We start from the raw sequence: 17,314 nt of genomic DNA, 5'->3' as shown, positions 1-17,314 counted from the left end.
CAATGAACAGACGAAGAGACACACACCCCAACGCACACATGTACACATATACACACACACACGCACACCCCTACACACACATACACATATACACACACATATACACATACACACACATGCACACACAATGAACAGAGGAGGAGCACAGAGGCACACACCCCAACGCACACATGTACACACACCGCAACGCACACATGTACACACACCGCAACGCACACATGTACACACACCCCAACGCACACATGTACACACACCCCAACGCACACATGTACACACATATACACACACCGAACAGACGAAGAGACACACACCCCAACGCACACATATACACACATACACACCCCTACACACATATACACACACACACACAATGAACAGAGGAGGAGCACAGAGACACACACCCCAACACACACATGTACACACACCCCAACGCACACATGTACACACACACACACACACCGAACAGACGAAGAGACACACACCCCAACGCACACATGTACACACACACACACACACACACACACACAATGAACATACGAAGAGACACACCCCCCAACGCACACATATACACACATATACACACACACACATATACACAAACACACATATACACACAATGAACAGAGGAAGAGCAGAGAGACACACACCCCAACGCACACATACACACACACACATACACACACATACGCACACATGTACACACACACACATACACACACACACATATACGCACACACATACACACACACACACACAAACATAAATTAAATCATGTCTTCATCTTATTTCTTAAAGTTTGTGTCTGTTTCTCAGGACTCTGCTGTTTTAGGCTAAATGCACCACATGGAGTCTGACCCCTGACCCCTGACCGCTGACACTGTCCTTGTCCCTCCACCCTCCCTCCCTCAGTCTCTGTCCCGCTGCAGCGTCTGTGCAGGTGGAGGTGTCCTCTGAATAAAGACGACATCAGAAACATGAAGACAAATGAAAATAAACAAACACATTCAGTCGAGTTTATGTCGTGTTTTTCTTTCCTGTTTCGTTTCTTGTTTCTTCGTTTGTTTGATGTTTTCTGTTTGTTTATAAAAAGTCAAATGTAAATCTGAGAGACACTGATGGACCAGGCCTTTTATGACTTTTTTGTTTTCGTTTTTTTCTGTGGATTTGTTCAAACCTGGAGCTCGGACTCACTCTGGGGGAACTTGGGCGGGTTGTCGTTGACGTCCGTGAGTGTGATCTTGACCTCGGTGGTCCCGGAGAGGCCCCCCATGTGGCCCCCCATGTCCTTGGCCTGGATCACCACGTCGTACTCCTGCCGCGCCTCCCGGTCCATGTTGGGCAGCGCCGTCCGGATGATGCCTTCGGGGACAGGTGAAAGGTCAAAGGTCACATGTTAATAAGGGGCTTTATATCAAGGAACCACCTTTCTGTTTTTAATGTTCATGTCTTAATTTACAGACGCACGAGTGAAATAAAAACCACGAGCACTTCCTGTTTCTGAACCACAAACCTTCAGATCAGTGGGCAAACGCTCTACCAACTGAGCCGCTGTCGCCCGTAGAGATCAACAGACAAGTCAGATCTTTTTTTTTTGTAAAGTCTGTGGGAAAAATGAATGAGAACTGTAGTTCCAGAACAGGGAGACAGGTGGCGCTGCATTAGACTCTTATCACCGTGGTATTGACAGTGTTTCCCTCGTGTTTGGGTCGAGCTCAGATTTGAATAAAACTACATAATGTTTCTTTAGGTAAAAGTGTAAAAATAAAAACATGAAATAAAAAAAAAGACGAGATGTTGAGCCAAACGAGCCACATTCAGACAAACATGACTCTTTTATTTTTGTATTTTTTTTGCTCCTTGTTTTTGAAACAGAAACAACTTCATTTTGTTCCATTTAACAAAACACACAGTGATGCCACATGAAGCACATACGTCTGAGACACGTTAGGCTCCTCACAAGGCAGTGTGTTCAGTGTGTGTCAGTGTGTGTCAGTGTGTTCAGTGTGTGTCGGGGTGTGTCAGTGTGTGTTCAGTGTGTGTCAGTGTGTGTCAGTGTGTTCAGTGTGTGTCGGGGTGTGTCAGTGTGTGTTCAGTGTGTGTCAGTGTGTGTTCAGTGTGTGTCAGTGTGTGTTCAGTGTGTGTCAGTGTGTTCAGTGTGTGTCGGGGTGTGTCAGTGTGTGTTCAGTGTGTGTACGTGTGTGTCAGTGTGTGATCAGTGTGTGGTCAGTGTTTGTGTGTGTTGTGTGTGTTGTGTGTGTTGTGTGTATACATGTGTGTGTTGTGTGTATATATATGTGTGTGTTGTGTGTGTTGCTCATAATCTCAGTCTTATAAATGTGAGCTCTGGACCTGAGCCCGGGTCGTTTGATTAGGCAGATTCAGCTCAGACACACACACACACACACACACACACACACCTCCCCCTGAGCCTGACCACACTGCTCCGACAGATGCAGCCCCCCCCCTCGCCCTCGCTGTGCTGAGGTCCTCTGAGGTCCTCTGAGGTCCTCTGACCGTCGTTAAAACCCTCAGGCTCCAGCTGAAGTTTGTTCTGAGCTGCACATTCTCCAGGAGACAAAGGTTTAAAGGAGCTTCTCTGTGGATTTGTTTTGTCTGGAATGTTCCACAGTATGGCATTAAACCCACTGTCACCTCCAGGCATGTCACAGGTCAGATCTGTGGAAAGGCGGCCCCGCTCACAGTAAGATATTTCAGAGCATCAAACGCCGGTAATGGAACACACTGACGTCACACTGGGGGTGTTCTACATGCGTCTCTGTGGTGGAATGTTCTGCAGTTGCCATAGTGACACAATACACACAGTAACACCGTTGTGTGTCCTGTGGGTGTTGTGTGTCGGGTGGTGCTTGTGTGTCGGGCGGTGCTTGGGTGTCGGGCGGTGCTCGGGTGTCGGGTGGTGCTCGTGTGTCGGGTGGTGCTCGTGTGTCGGGCGGTGCTCGTGTGTCGGGCGGTGCTCGTGTGTCGGGCGGTGCTCGTGTGTCGGGTGGTGCTCGTGTGTCGGGTGGTGCTCGTGTGTCGGGTGGGTGTTGTGTGTCGGGTGGTGCTCGTGTGTCGGGTGGTGCCTGTGTGTCGGGTGGTGCCTGTGTGTCGGGTGGTGCTTGTGTGTCGGGTGGTGCTCGTGTGTCGGGTGGTGCTCGGGTGTCGGGCGGTGCTTGTGTGTCGGGCGGTGCTTGTGTGTCGGGTGGTGCTTGTGTGTCGGGTGGTGCCTGTGTGTCGGGTGGTGCTTGTGTGTCGGGTGGTGCCTGTGTGTCTGGTGGTGCTTGTGTGTCGGGTGGGTGTTGTGTGTCGGGCGGTGCTTGTGTGTCGGGCGGTGCTTGTGTGTCGGGCGGTGCTTGTGTGTCGGGTGGTGCTTGTGTGTCGGGTGGGTGTTGTGTGTCGGGTGGTGCTTGTGTGTCGGGTGGTGCTTGTGTGTCGGGTGGTGCTTGTGTGTCGGGTGGGTGTTGTGTGTCGGGCGGTGCTTGTGTGTCGGGCGGTGCTTGTGTGTCGGGCGGTGCTTGTGTGTCGGGTGGTGCTTGTGTTTGTCGGGTGGTGCTTGTGTGTTGGGTGGTGCTCGTGTGTCGGGTGGTGCTTGTGTGTCGGGTGGTGCTTGGGTGTCGGGTGGTGCTTGTGTGTCCTGTGGGTGTTGTGTGTCGGGTGGTGCTTGCGTGTCGGGTGGTGCTTGCGTGTCGGGTGGTGCTTGTGTGTCGGGTGGTGCTTGTGTGTCCTGTGGGTGTTGTGTGTCGGGTGGTGCTTGTGTGTCCTGTGGGTGTTGTGTGTCGGGTGGTGCTTGTGTGTCGGGTGGTGCTTGTGTGTCGGGTGGTGCTTGTGTTTGTCGGGTGGGTGTTGTGTGTCGGGTGGTGCCTGTGTGTCGGGTGGTGCTTGGGTGTCGGGTGGGTGTTGTGTGTCGGGTGGTGCTTGTGTGTCGGGTGGTGCTTGTGTTTGTCGGGTGGGTGTTGTGTGTCGGATGGTGCTTGTGTGTCGGGTGGTGCTTGTGTGTCGGGTGGTGCTTGTGTGTCGGGTGGTGCTTGTGTGTCCTGTGGTGCTTGTGTGTCGGGTGGTGCTTGTGTGTCGGGTGGTGCTTGTGTGTCGGGTGGTGCTTGTGTGTCCTGTGGTGCTTGTGTGTTGGGTGGTGCTTGTGTGTCGGGTGGTGCTTGTGTGTCGGGTGGTGCTTGTGTTTGTCGGGTGGGTGTTGTGTGTCGGGTGGTGCCTGTGTGTCGGGTGGTGCTTGGGTGTCGGGTGGGTGTTGTGTGTCGGGTGGTGCTTGTGTGTCGGGTGGTGCTTGTGTTTGTCGGGTGGGTGTTGTGTGTCGGATGGTGCTTGTGTGTCGGGTGGTGCTTGTGTGTCGGGTGGTGCTCGTGTGTCGGGTGGTGCTTGTGTGTCGGGTGGTGCTTGTGTGTCGGGTGGTGCTTGTGTGTCGGGTGGTGCTCGTGTGTCGGGTGGTGCTCGTGTGTCGGGTGGTGCTTGTGTGTCGGGTGGTGCTTGGGTGCAGCACTGACCGGTCTGAGGCTCCACAGAGAAGTAGGGCTGTCCCTGCAGGATGCTGTAGACGAGGCGGGCGCTGTTCCCGTACGTCGGGTCGTCTGCGTCTGTGGCCGTCACCTGCATCACCGACGTCCCTGCGCCAAACAGGACGCCATTTTAACACGAGGAACATTCATCCAAACGACTTCATGAAAAGAACAAGTCGGCTGAAGAATCCAGAAAATCATGAGAGTAAAGTCTGAATCTAAAACAAGAATCAGTCAAACAAATGAAACTCTGACGACACATTCACACCTTCACTGTCCTCAGGTCACAGGTTCAGTCAAGATTTTTGTATTTAACATGATTTATTTTTCTGTTTGAGTCGTCGTCTGCAGCAGAAAACAGAACAGAACAGAACAGAACAGAACAGAACAGAACTACAGCTGAAGCATCAAACTGAAACTGGAGCTGAAACGTGACAGAGTGAGGACCTGAGTCTGATCGGCTCTTTAAAGACACAGAGGAGCCAAACGTGAGGTCAGACTCAGAGACATCGTCCACCTCAGGTCAGAGAGAGAGAGCGTCCAGAGGAGCCACTCAAACAGAGCCACTGAGGCACTGAGCCACAGAGGCACTGAGCCACAGAGGCACTGAGCCACAGAGCCACTGCACACACTCACACAGAGCCGCTGTGACTCTGAGCAGGTTCCAGTGATTTTGTTTCCACTCTGTCCAAAAGTTTATAGAACTGTCACATCTGAGAGTCTGGAAAACACTTTAAACTGAAATATGAGCCTGAGAAAACTCTAGTGGAGTCTGCTCTGGTCTGGTCTGGTCTGCTCTGGTCTAGTCTGGTCTGCTCTGGTCTGGTCTGCTCTAGTCTGCTCTGGTCTGGTCTGCTCTAGTCTGCTCTGGTCTGGTCTGCTCTAGTCTGCTCTGGTCTGCTCTGGTCTGCTCTGGTCTGCTCTAGTCTGCTCTGGTCTGGTCTGCTCTAGTCTGCTCTGGTCTGCTCTGGTCTGGTCTAGTCTGGTCTGGTCTGGTTTTACTCCACACACATCGTCTCGTTGAGGAGAACTGACTGGCTGATGTTTAAATCTGATTTTTCCAGATTAAACCCACAGACGTGTTTTTAAACGTGTTTTTTTTTAAAGCCGTTGGACACTCACCCACGTTGGACATCTCGGGGACGCTGGCGTAGTACGGCCCGTGGAGGAACTCGGGCGGGTTGTCGTTGATGTCTTGGACTTTGACGATGAACTCGGACGGCGGCTCCAGGGGTTTGTTGGTGTCTCGGGCGACGGCCTGAGCGGTCAGCGTGTACTGCGCCTGCTCCTCGCGGTCCAGCGTCTTGGTGGCGTGGATGTTTCCTGTTTTATCATCGATGACGAAGATGGTGCCGGCGCCTTCTCCCGACAGGATGTATTTGATGTTCCCGTCGCCCAAGTCCACGTCTGAGTGGAGCTGTGGAGAGGAGAGCGATGATGTAATAAACGTCACAGTCACTGGACCGACTCAAACACGGAGCTTATTTATCTTCAAAAATGGAGAGAGTTTGACATTTTGACGTGAAAAGGTCAAATCTGAGCCGTCGACGGGAGAATCGTCTGAGGATCGTTGGGACGTTGTGTTTAAAACGTTTCGCTGTGATTCTCCTGATTTATTTTAAATGTGTCTGTGGAATAAAGTAGTTTTAATATTATCGTTTATCGTTTATCGTGATATTTCTCTGTCGTGATGAGACAGATACTTTTACTCTGAGAACTTAAAGTGTCGTGAGATCGTTCTTCCATTAGCACAGGTGAACTGAAGTGGGCGTGGTCGGCCGTGGCGTCCTTACCCTGCCCACTAAGACGGGGTCTGGGCCCGTGTACTCCTCGATCACAAAGAACTGGTTCCACACCCAGCCCCGTTTGGAGCGGTGCAGCACCTGACCCACCTTCCCCGACCGGTGATGGTGTCTGTGACCTGAGGACGAGACGCAGAGGGTCAGGGGCTGGACATCAACACACACATGAACACACACACATACACACACATAAACACACACACACACATGAACACACACACATGAACACACACACACATGAACACACACACACATAAACACACACACACATGAACACACACACACATGAACACACACACACATGAACACACACACACATGAACACACACACACATAAACACACACACACATGAAAACACACACACACATGAACACACACACACATGAACACACACACACATAAACACACACACACATGAACACACACACACATGAACACACACACACATAAACACACATGAACACACACACACATGAACACACACACACATAAACACACATGAACACACACACACATGAACACACACACACATAAACACACACACACATAAACACACACATGAACACACACACACATAAACACACATGAACACACACACACATGAACACACACACACATAAACACACATGAACACACACACACATGAACACACACACACATAAACACACACACACATAAACACACACATGAACACACACACACATAAACACACACACACATAAACACACACATGAACACACACACACATGAACACACACACACATGAACACACATGAACACACACACATACACATCAACACACACATGAACACATGAACATACACACACACACCCCCACCCACATGAACACACATGAACACACACACACATGAACACACATGAACACACACACACATGAACACACATGAACACACACACACACACACATGAACACATGTGTGAACACACACACTTTTTTATATTACTAGATGAACTCAGACAGAGGTTGACACAGCTCCAGGTCACTCTCTATAATAGTGTCTCATAAACGTGTGCTTGTGTGTGTGTCTGTCGGGGTGTGTCTGTGTGTGTGTCCTCACCTGTGGGGGTGTGTGTGTGTGTGTGTGTGTCGGTGTGTCTGTGTCCTCACCTGTGTGTGTGTGTCTGTGTGTGTGTCTGTGTCCTCACCTGTGGGGGTGTGTCTGTGTGTGTGTCTGTGTGTGTGTGTCTGTGTGTGTGTGTCGGTGTGTCTGTGTCCTCACCTGTGTGTGTGTGTCTGTGTGTGTGTGCTCTGTGTTCCAGCGTGGCTGCTCTCCTGGCCGCAGACGTGACGCTGCAGAGGCCCGTGACCCCGAGCAGAAGGAGGACGGCCCTGAGCAGCCCGGGGGCCCCGCTTTTGCCCGTCAGCGCCATGACCGTGGGAGGAGCTCCTCGTCCCGTTAGCGCCGCTGTGAGTGCGTTAGCTCAGAACAGACCCGCTGTCACTCATCACAGTGGACACAGATCACAGCCAATCAGAGTCTGGAACACAGAAGGAGGCGGAGTCAGAGCTTCAGTTCAGACGAATCACAGGTCCTCATTTTACTTTAACAGAAACTTCAAACAAAACAAAAGTCACATTTGTGGTGCCACATCAGCAGAACACGAAGAACACGAAGAACACGAAGAACATGGAGAACACGAAGAACGTGAAGAATGTGGAGAATGTGGAGAACACGGAGAACATGAGGGTGTTTCTGAAAACATTTACACAAAGTTACTTTAAATTATTGATTAAATCGTATCAGAGAATTCAAACAGCTTCATGTTTCATCAGTGAAACTTGTGACTTCACCTCGAGCCGTTTGAGCCTGAACGACTCTGACAGGAAAGTAACTGTAACTGTAGTGAGGAGTACCTCTATCAGAGTACAGCTACTCTGAATGTGAGCACATGTTCTTGGTTCATGTATTTATTTACGTCCCAACACTGAACATGTGACATGCTAACACACACTAGCATGCTAACGGTGCACTATGAGCTCTGAGGACAAAACTCTTTATAAACAGAGACACAGAGTCTCATTTAAAAACATTTAGAAAATAAAAAAACACTTTTATTCAACTGTGGAAAAATATCGTACACGTCCAAGAAGCAGAAGTCTGGCCCCGCGTTTCACTACGACAATGTGAAGGTCTGAGCCGTGCAGACGGACGTGCAGACGGCCGTGCAGACGGGTTCTACATGTCACACATCTGTCTGCTGCCTGAGTCCAGGAAGTAAAATTATAAACTTCACAGAATAAATAAATATGATTTTTAGTAAAATCTTAAATATGGTGTTAACTATATTTTTGTGAATCGAGCCTCAAGCTCGAGTTCAGACACAGGACAAACACACACACGGGAGGCCCCGCTCGCCCTCCGCGGGCCCCGCTCGCCCTCCGCGGGCCCCGCTCGCCCTCCGCGGGCCCCGCTCGCCCTCCGCGGGCCCCGCTCGCCCTCCGCGGGCCCCCGCTCGCCCTCTGTGGCCCCTGTTTGCATGAGCACAGGGACAGTGTGAGCAGCTGATGGAGGCTCAGGGTCAAACACAGGTCACTGCAGTAAACAGATTAAACATGTGTGTGTGTTTAATGATAAGTGTCTCTGTGTGTGTGTGTCTCTGTGGGGGTGTGTTGGTGTGTGTGTGTGTCTGTGTGTGTGTCTATGTGTGTGTCTATGTGTGTGTGAGCTCTGTCTCATTATCGTCTGCATTCATGTTCCAGAACATGATGATGTCATAACCTCAGATGGAGGCGGGGCCTGTGTGACTCTTTGGGTTTTTTTTTTTTAAATAAAGGATTTGGTCCAAATGTAACAAACATGTTTCTCTAGTGTGACGTGCATCTGTCCACAGGGGGCGCCGACAGCACGCGGCGCTTTGTCGTGACGTTTACGGCGGCGTCAGCTCTTATTGGACACCACAGTTTTGTAACGAGGAAGTGAGCGGCGCCGTGGGGGTGTCGTGTTTCTGTGCAGTGATCTGTGGTCGGCTAAAAGCTGAAACAGAAACCGACCACGAAACCCGACCTTTAATTGTCTTTCAATTAGAACGACTGAGGGAGGACTCTGAGGAGGGACGGAGGGAGCACCTCCCCCGAGCACCTCCCCCCGAGCACCTCCCCCTGAGCACCTCCCCCTGAGCACCTCCCCCGAGCACCTCCCCCTAAGCACCTCCTCCAGATCACCTCCAAGGCCCACAGAGCAAATATACTATTACTACTACTACTACTATTACTGCTACTACTACTACTAATACTACACCGCTATACTACTACTAATATTACTACTACTTACTATTACTTTAGGCGTTTGGGTGGTGTGTTGTTGGTGTACGGGTGGTGTATGGGTGGTGTTTGGGTGGTGTATTGTTGGTGTTTGGGTGGTGTATGGGTGGTGTATGGGTGGTGTATTGTTGGTGTATGGGTGGTGTATTGTTGGTGTTTGGGTGGTGTATTGTTGGTGTTTGGGTGGTGTATTGTTGGTGTTTGGGTGGTGTTTGGGTGGTGTATTGTTGGTGTTTGGGTGGTGTATTGTTGGTGTTTGGGTGGTGTATTGTTGGTGTTTGGGTGGTGTATTGTTGGTGTTTGGGTGGTGTATTGTTGGTGTTTGGGTGGTGTTTGGGTGGTGTATTGTTGGTGTATGGGTGGTGTTTGGGTGGTGTATTGTTGGTGTATGGGTGGTGTATTGTTGGTGTATGGGTGGTGTATTGTTGGTGTTTGGGTGGTGTATTGTTGGTGTTTGGGTGGTGTATTGTTGGTGTTTGGGTGGTGTATTGTTGGTGTTTGGGTGGTGTTTGGGTGGTGTATTGTTGGTGTTTGGGTGGTGTATTGTTGGTGTTTGGGTGGTGTATTGTTGGTGTTTGGGTGGTGTATTGTTGGTGTTTGGGTGGTGTATTGTTGGTGTATTGTTGGTGTATTGTTGGTGTTTGGGTGGTGTATTGTTGGTGTTTGGGTGGTGTATTGTTGGTGTTTGGGTGGTGTTTGGGTGGTGTATTGTTGGTGTTTGGGTGGTGTATTGTTGGTGTATGGGTGGTGTTTGGGTGGTGTATGGGTGGTGTTTGGGTGGTGTATTGTTGGTGTTTGGGTGGTGTTTTCTGATCACAGTGTGACTCTGTGGCGAGGCCCCGCCCCCTGAGCGTCGCACACATTGTTGTGCGTTCGTCTCGTGCCTCATTAGCGTCTCTTTTGTTGAGCTCAAGTCTCATTTGTCGTCACAAAACGCTCCTCAAACACAAACACGCGGCGAGTCCTCGTGTGATTAGCTCCTTGTGATTAGCGTGTGCAGCGGCGAGTCGCACAATGGTGTTGGAAATACTCTGCAATCATTGTGTTAACGAGCTCCGTTTGATTAGACTCTGACACTTCTGCACAAAATGGCTGCCAGTCAATTCAAGCTTCTTCTTCTGTTTCAGGACGTTTACGCTTCAGATGAAGAAACTCAACTCAGCTACAGTGTGTGACTGTTCAGAGACAAACAACGACGCCACGAGAGGAACCAGGGAAGATCCACGAACGGGACGAACGGGACGGTGACGAACGGGACGAACGGGACGAACGGGACGAACGGGACGGTCAGTGACGCAGACTCAGGTTCACACTGGTCACTTCTGGCAGTTGCACTTCACTATTGTTACTGGAATCTCTGCTTCAATCGACGCCTTTAGAAAAAAAACATCTGCAAAAAACATCACTCCTCCACAAACACAACTGTCCAGACGGAGTGAGACGTCACCACAGCTTCAGCTTCAAATGAAGCAGGTATAGACCACGAGTATCATAGCAACCAAAGAGCCAATCAGGAGTGAGGCTGTTGAAGGTAACGCCCCTTCTCATCCACACCGCTGGTTTAACAGAGAGCAGGCCCTTAGCAACGCTGTCAATCAAACCTGTTGCTAACGCTAACAGGAGGCGCCTGATGTGTCTGTTATTAATGTTCATATCTTGATTTACAGACACAATAGTGAAATAAAAACCCCAGGATCATGTAGAGGGTTAATACGAACATTTAAGACCAGAATGACGAGTCGATGGAACAGGAAGTGCGTCCATGATCACTTCCTGTTTGTAGCGCGGCGTTAGCAGGTTAGCTCTGTGCATTTATATAAACAGTCTGGTCCTGTGTTATTCTTTATAAAACGTCTCACACTGTAGTTTAGATCAGGACATGCTCTGAAATGTGATTCTTGTTCTAGTTTGTCAGTTCACATTTCAGTCGTTTCTTCTGGCCTCGTTTTAAATCTGAACTTTGGACTGAATCCTGTTATTAAAACTAAAATAGCAAATCTAATCTCAAAACTTGTCAGAGAAATGATAATGTGATATTTTCCCAAATGGTTCACTGCCCCAAAGCAAAAACCTCTGCATGAAATCAAGCAGGTGTCAGACCCCCACCAGAAAAAATACACAGAGCGGCTTTAAATCAGCCCCTCTGTGCTTGTGTCTCTATGGTTCTCATCTCTGTGGATCATTCTGTTCACAAATCACAATATTCATCTAAAACCACGAAAGAAAAGAAACAAATCTGCAAATTCTGTTAGAAAACTGCAGTGTCCAGTGGAGCTGACGTCGCCGTAAACGTCACAACAAAACGCCACACGCTGCAGCGCCTGGACCTGAAGTTAGAGTGGACCTGGAGTTTGTTCCGTTTGTTCCGTTTGAGTCTGACCTGGCGTGCTCCTGCAGCTCCTCGTCAGCTCACACATGTTTTCACTCAAACTCCAGCTCCGACCGCAGATCTTCAGGAGCACACGACGTTATTACAGACGATTCACGAGGCCCATGTGCCCGGGTCAAAGGTCACAGAGCGACAGGAAACGGGCCCAGACCGAACGTCCCGGGACAATCTGGAGAACAACGCGTCTTTATCTGCCAAGAGTGTCCAAGAAATAAACCCTGAAATATGGCCCTGAAGTTTATATGAGGGTCAGCCACAAGAGCAGAGAGAGAGAAGAGAGAGGGAGAGGGGGAGAGAGAGAGAGCAAACAGAGAGAGAGAGAGAGAGAAGACAGAGAGAGAGAGAGAGAGAAGACAGAGAGAGAGAGAGGGAGGACAGAGAGAGAGAGTGAACAGAGAGACTGGAGAATTTCTATGAATAAACAGACGGCTGAATGATGATGAGGATGTTCTTTCGTTGAAAATAAATGCTTTAGCAACAAACGCAAACATTAGCAACAAACGCAAACGTTAGCATCAAACGCAAACGTTAGCAACAAACGCAAACGTTAGCAACAAACGCAAACATTAGCAACAAACGCAAATGTTAGCAACAAACAAACAAACATGATCAAACCAAAGGTCGTGTGTCTGATTTATAAAACGTAATAACAGTTCCTTTCAGTTTGGCTGACTGCTCTTTTTACTGAAATCCAAACTGCCCATTAGCCCCGAGCCCTGGGCCAGAGTCCAGCCGAGTGTCGAGTTTCTGACCGCGCTCCAAACCCCGGCGTTCTTAATTGAGCAGCGGCGTAATCTGTATTTTCTCCTGTATAATTTGGATCTGGGAACGATGCTGCGGCACATCGTGTGGAACGGCGGAACGTGATACAGAAAGAAGCCGAGCCGCTCTCGAGACGAGGCCGACAGTTCCAGGAATAAGCCGGGGCCCTCGGAGCGGCGTGTGTGTGACTCAGAGGGCTGCGGTGTGGCCCCGGGGGGAGGGCAGGAAACCGCTGTGTCTGGAATTGATTTGAGGCTAAAGGAAAAATAAAATAGCTCAGATTCTTAAAGGCATCGGGGGCAGACGTGGAGCCTATAGAACCACAGAGAGAGAGAGCTGCTCCGGTTTAACTGCGCCTCACGATCCAAACGCTCCCGCTGTGATCAGAGCTGCTCCGGGACACGAACGGAAACGTCAAAACACGAACGATACGAAGACGTGAGCTGAGAGAGCGACGTCACCGCGGCGGTCGACTCCAAATGTACGGGCGAAATCAGCTCTAAATATAATCCAACAGAGAGTATCATAGCAACAAAAGAACCAATCAGGAGCGAGGCTGTTGAAGGTCACGCCCCTTTCTGCTCGTGTCACCGGTTTAGCAGAGAACGCTGTCAATCAAACCTGTTGCTAACGCTAACAGGAGCGACCTCGGGGAAAGAAGGACCTGATTTGTCTGTTATTAATGTTCATATCTTGATTTACAGACACAATAGTGAAATAAAAACCCCAGGATCATGTAGAGGGTTAATACGAACATTTAAGACCAAAATGAGTCTGAAGCAGCAGAGACAGAGAGAGGAGAGAGGGGACACAGAGAGGACACAGAGGACACAAAACAGAAAAAAAAAACTCAAAATAAAAAATAAATAAATAAATAACTGACAATAACAAAAAAAAAACCAAAACCTCAAAATTACAAATAAAAAAGTTACAAATACAATAATAATAAACGCAAAAAAACAAACAAACCTCAAAATAAAAACCCCATGTAAAGTGGCGTCTGAACACGTGTGTTTGCTTCGTGTACAGTCGTCCGTCACTATTTGCGCAGATTTATTTATTTTTGTCCAATTTTACATGCTTTTTTTTTTTTACGTGCATGTGTCGTGCGTCCTGATTGGCTGTTGGACTGTAGACCATTGTGTCGTGCGTCCTGATTGGCTGTTGGACTGTAGACCATTGTGTCGTGCGTCCTGATTGGCTGTTGGACTGTAGACCATTGTCCATCAGTCTCCTCCGTGCCGTGTCTCCTGTCCAGTACAGAATGTGTTCAGACAAATTTACATAAACGTTGGATCTCAGTGTGACTCTGAAGTGCTGTACGTTTGCAATTTGTTTTCTCCCCGACAAAACCCACAATGTCGATGAAACGTTCTGCACCGACAAAGACGCCTACGAAGGTTTGAACTTTGAGAGAGTTTAAACGAGAGAGAAATGTGAGAAAATGTTAACGCCTGTGTGAGAAAAGTGTATAAAGTGTGTGGTGAGGGGTTTGACAGACAAAAACAGAGAGAATAATGTACAAAATAAAACTGACGACTATTTTTTTTTACGTAAACCCCGAGATAAACGAGGGACTTGTAGGAGTGAAGACGTTTAGCTGCTCGTCCAAGCCGCGGCTTGGACGAGCAGCTAAACGTCTTCACTCCTACAACGTTTTGTCCAGTTACGGATTTGAGTTTTTCTTTTCTGTCTTGTACTGTTACTGCAAAATATATTACTCAAAAAGCAGTAAAAGTTCAGTGTCGGACGAGTAAATGTTCTTATAGTTCCAGTTGAGATTTGGACAGAGTTGTTTGGTTTTTGTGAGTCACGGCGTTCAGTATTTTAAACGTGTATATTCAGTAAAACGACACTTCTGCTTTTTCCAGGCGCTTCCATCTGCGGCGGAGTGAAAAATGTGCTCAGCTCCGTTTTTGAAATGTCAGCGGTTTTACAGACGCGTCGCTCTCCCGAAAACATCCAAATGTTCTGATCTGTGTAAAAGCAGCTTCAGTCACGCCCCGAAACTGAGCCACCGAAACTGTAGTGATTTAAATCTACACGGAAACGACACGTGTTTCTGCTGAAGTTCACAAACCGCCCTCATCTGGGACACATTACACTCCGGTCCCCATTTCGACAAACACAGTCATCAGTCTGTCTCACACGGCTGGAAATGTCCCGGGAAGACTTTAACAGCTGTGTGAGCGTGAAACGTGCGTGTGACGTGTGTGTAACGTGACTCCGGGTTTGAGCGACGAGACGTAAACGAGCTGAGGTCAGAGGTCGTCCAGTCGCCACAAAGAGACTGCGGCTCGTTTCATAAATCTGCAGCGGAAAAAAGACGTTTATCTACAGACACATGTTTACTGAGGCCCGGGACGCGGACTGGGACCTCAGACTGAGACCGGGACGTGGACTGGGACCTCAGACTGAGACCGGGACGCGGACTGTACACCTTATGTACATATTTATCTACACACTATATATACATATATCTACACATATATACATGTGTTAGCTTCATGCGTTAGCTTCATGTGATATATTCATGTGTTATCTTCATGCATTAGCGTCATATGTTAGTTTCGTGTGTTAGCTTCATGCGTTAAGTTCATGCGTTAACTTCATGTGTTAGCCTCATGCGTTAGCGTCATATGTTAGCTTCATGTTTCTTCATGAAGCTAACGCATAAATAACACATTTTTATGTGTTTATTTATGCGTTAGCTTCATGTATTAAGTTCTAAGCGTTAGCCTTTTGCATTAGCTTCATGCGTTAGCTTCATGTGATAGCGTCATGTGTTAGCTTTATGCGTTAGCTTCATGTGTTAAGTTCATGGGTTAGCTTCATGTGTTAGCCTCATATGTTAGCTTCATGCATTATCTTCATACGTTAGCCTCATGTGTTAGCTTCACGTGTTAGCTTCACGTGTTAGCTTCATGTGTTAGCTTCACGTGTTAGCTTCATGTTTCTGTTCATGTTTTTTTTCTTCTTCTGCTTCAGACTCATAAATAACAAAACTCATCTGTAAAACATGATTATTAAAACTAAACACGAGAGAAACGCCGCCGCCCCAGCGCCGCCCCGACCCCGCACCAACCCCGCGACGCTCCGACCCCGCACCGCTCTGACTCTCTGATGCTGTGGACAAATGAGGGGCCCATTAAGCAGCAGCAGGGGCCCCATTATCTGATTATACAGAATCATCACAAACAGCACAGAACCACAGGAACAAACAAAGGCCCCGTGTAAACACAAACACACACATATAGACACACACACAAACACACACACACAGACACACATCTGAAACACACGGCTCCTGGCGCTCGTACGGCTCCTGGTGCTCGTACGGCTCTGTCCTCTGCGCCTCCTCCTCGTGCTTTTATAAATCACGGCGTTCTCATCTTCATCGGCTCGGCTCTCGCCGCCGCTCATGGGATATTTACATGTGATTTATGACACGCAAACAGGATTATGCACGAGAGAAGAGACGAGTGAGAGAAAGACAGACTGTACGGAAAGAAAAAAGAGGAGAGGAGAGAGGGAGAGAGATAAAGAGGAGGAGGTCAAAGCAACAGCAGAACTGCACCATGAAACCCTCCAAAAACAGACCAACAAAAACAAACACAAATAAATGTTCACTTTATGACTCCACGGACCACATGGAGAACATCAAGAGAACGTCAAGAGAACATCCACAGAATGTCAAGAGAACATCCACAGAACAACCACAGAACACCAAGAGAACATCCACAGAACATCAAGAGAACATCCACAGAACATCAAGAGAACATCCACAGAACATCAAGAGAACATCCACAGAACAACCACAGAACACCAAGAGAACAACCACAGAACATCAAGAGAACATCCACAGAACATCAAGAGAACATCCACAGAACATCAAGAGAACATCCACAGAACATCAAGAGAACATCCACAGAACATCAAGAGAACATCCACAGAACAACCACAGAACATCAAGAGAACATCCACAGAACAACCACAGAACATCAAGAGAACATCCACAGAACAACCACAGAACATCAAGAGAACATCCACAGAACAACCACAGAACACCAAGAGAACAACCACAGAACATCAAGAGAACATCCACAGAACATCAAGAGAACATCCACAGAACAACCACAGAACACCAAGAGAACAACCACAGAACATCAAGAGAACATCCACAGAACATCAAGAGAACATCCACAGAACATCAAGAGAACATCCACAGAACATCAAGAGAACATCCACAGAACATCAAGAGAACATCCACAGAACAACCACAGAACATCAAGAGAACATCCACAGAACAACCACAGAACATCAAGAGAACATCCACAGAACAACCACAGAACATCAAGAGAACATCCACAGAACAACCACAGAACACCAAGAGAACAACCACAGAACATCAAGAGAACATCCACAGAACATCAAGAGAACATCCACAGAACATCAAGAGAACATCCACAGAACATCAAGAGAACATCCACAGAACAACCACAGAACATCAAGAGAACATCCACAGAACAACCACAGAACATCAAGAGAACATCCACAGAACAACCACAG

The 17,314-nt window shown here is 48.4% G+C and overlaps 1 protein-coding gene across 1 annotated transcript in view; it reads right to left on the bottom strand.

Annotated features, from left to right (window-relative positions):
• The window catches only part of cdh11 (cadherin 11, type 2, OB-cadherin (osteoblast)), a 73,150-nt gene that overhangs the window by 13,359 nt on the left and 42,477 nt on the right, over positions 1-17,314 (bottom strand). The window contains exons 3-7 of the mRNA XM_055227087.1: positions 7,553-7,811; positions 6,302-6,429; positions 5,631-5,925; positions 4,497-4,616; positions 1,192-1,359 (exon numbers count right to left, since the gene is read on the bottom strand). Coding sequence (XP_055083062.1) covers positions 1,192-1,359; positions 4,497-4,616; positions 5,631-5,925; positions 6,302-6,429; positions 7,553-7,703 — 862 coding nt within the window. The 5' untranslated portion in view covers positions 7,704-7,811. The remainder of the gene's footprint in view (positions 1-1,191; positions 1,360-4,496; positions 4,617-5,630; positions 5,926-6,301; positions 6,430-7,552; positions 7,812-17,314) is intronic.

Source organism: Periophthalmus magnuspinnatus, chromosome 15, assembly GCF_009829125.3.
Source record: "Periophthalmus magnuspinnatus isolate fPerMag1 chromosome 15, fPerMag1.2.pri, whole genome shotgun sequence".
NCBI lineage: Eukaryota > Metazoa > Chordata > Actinopteri > Gobiiformes > Gobiidae > Periophthalmus > Periophthalmus magnuspinnatus.
Note: the sequence above shows the minus strand (reverse complement) of the source record. Positions and strands in the feature narration are given on the sequence as shown.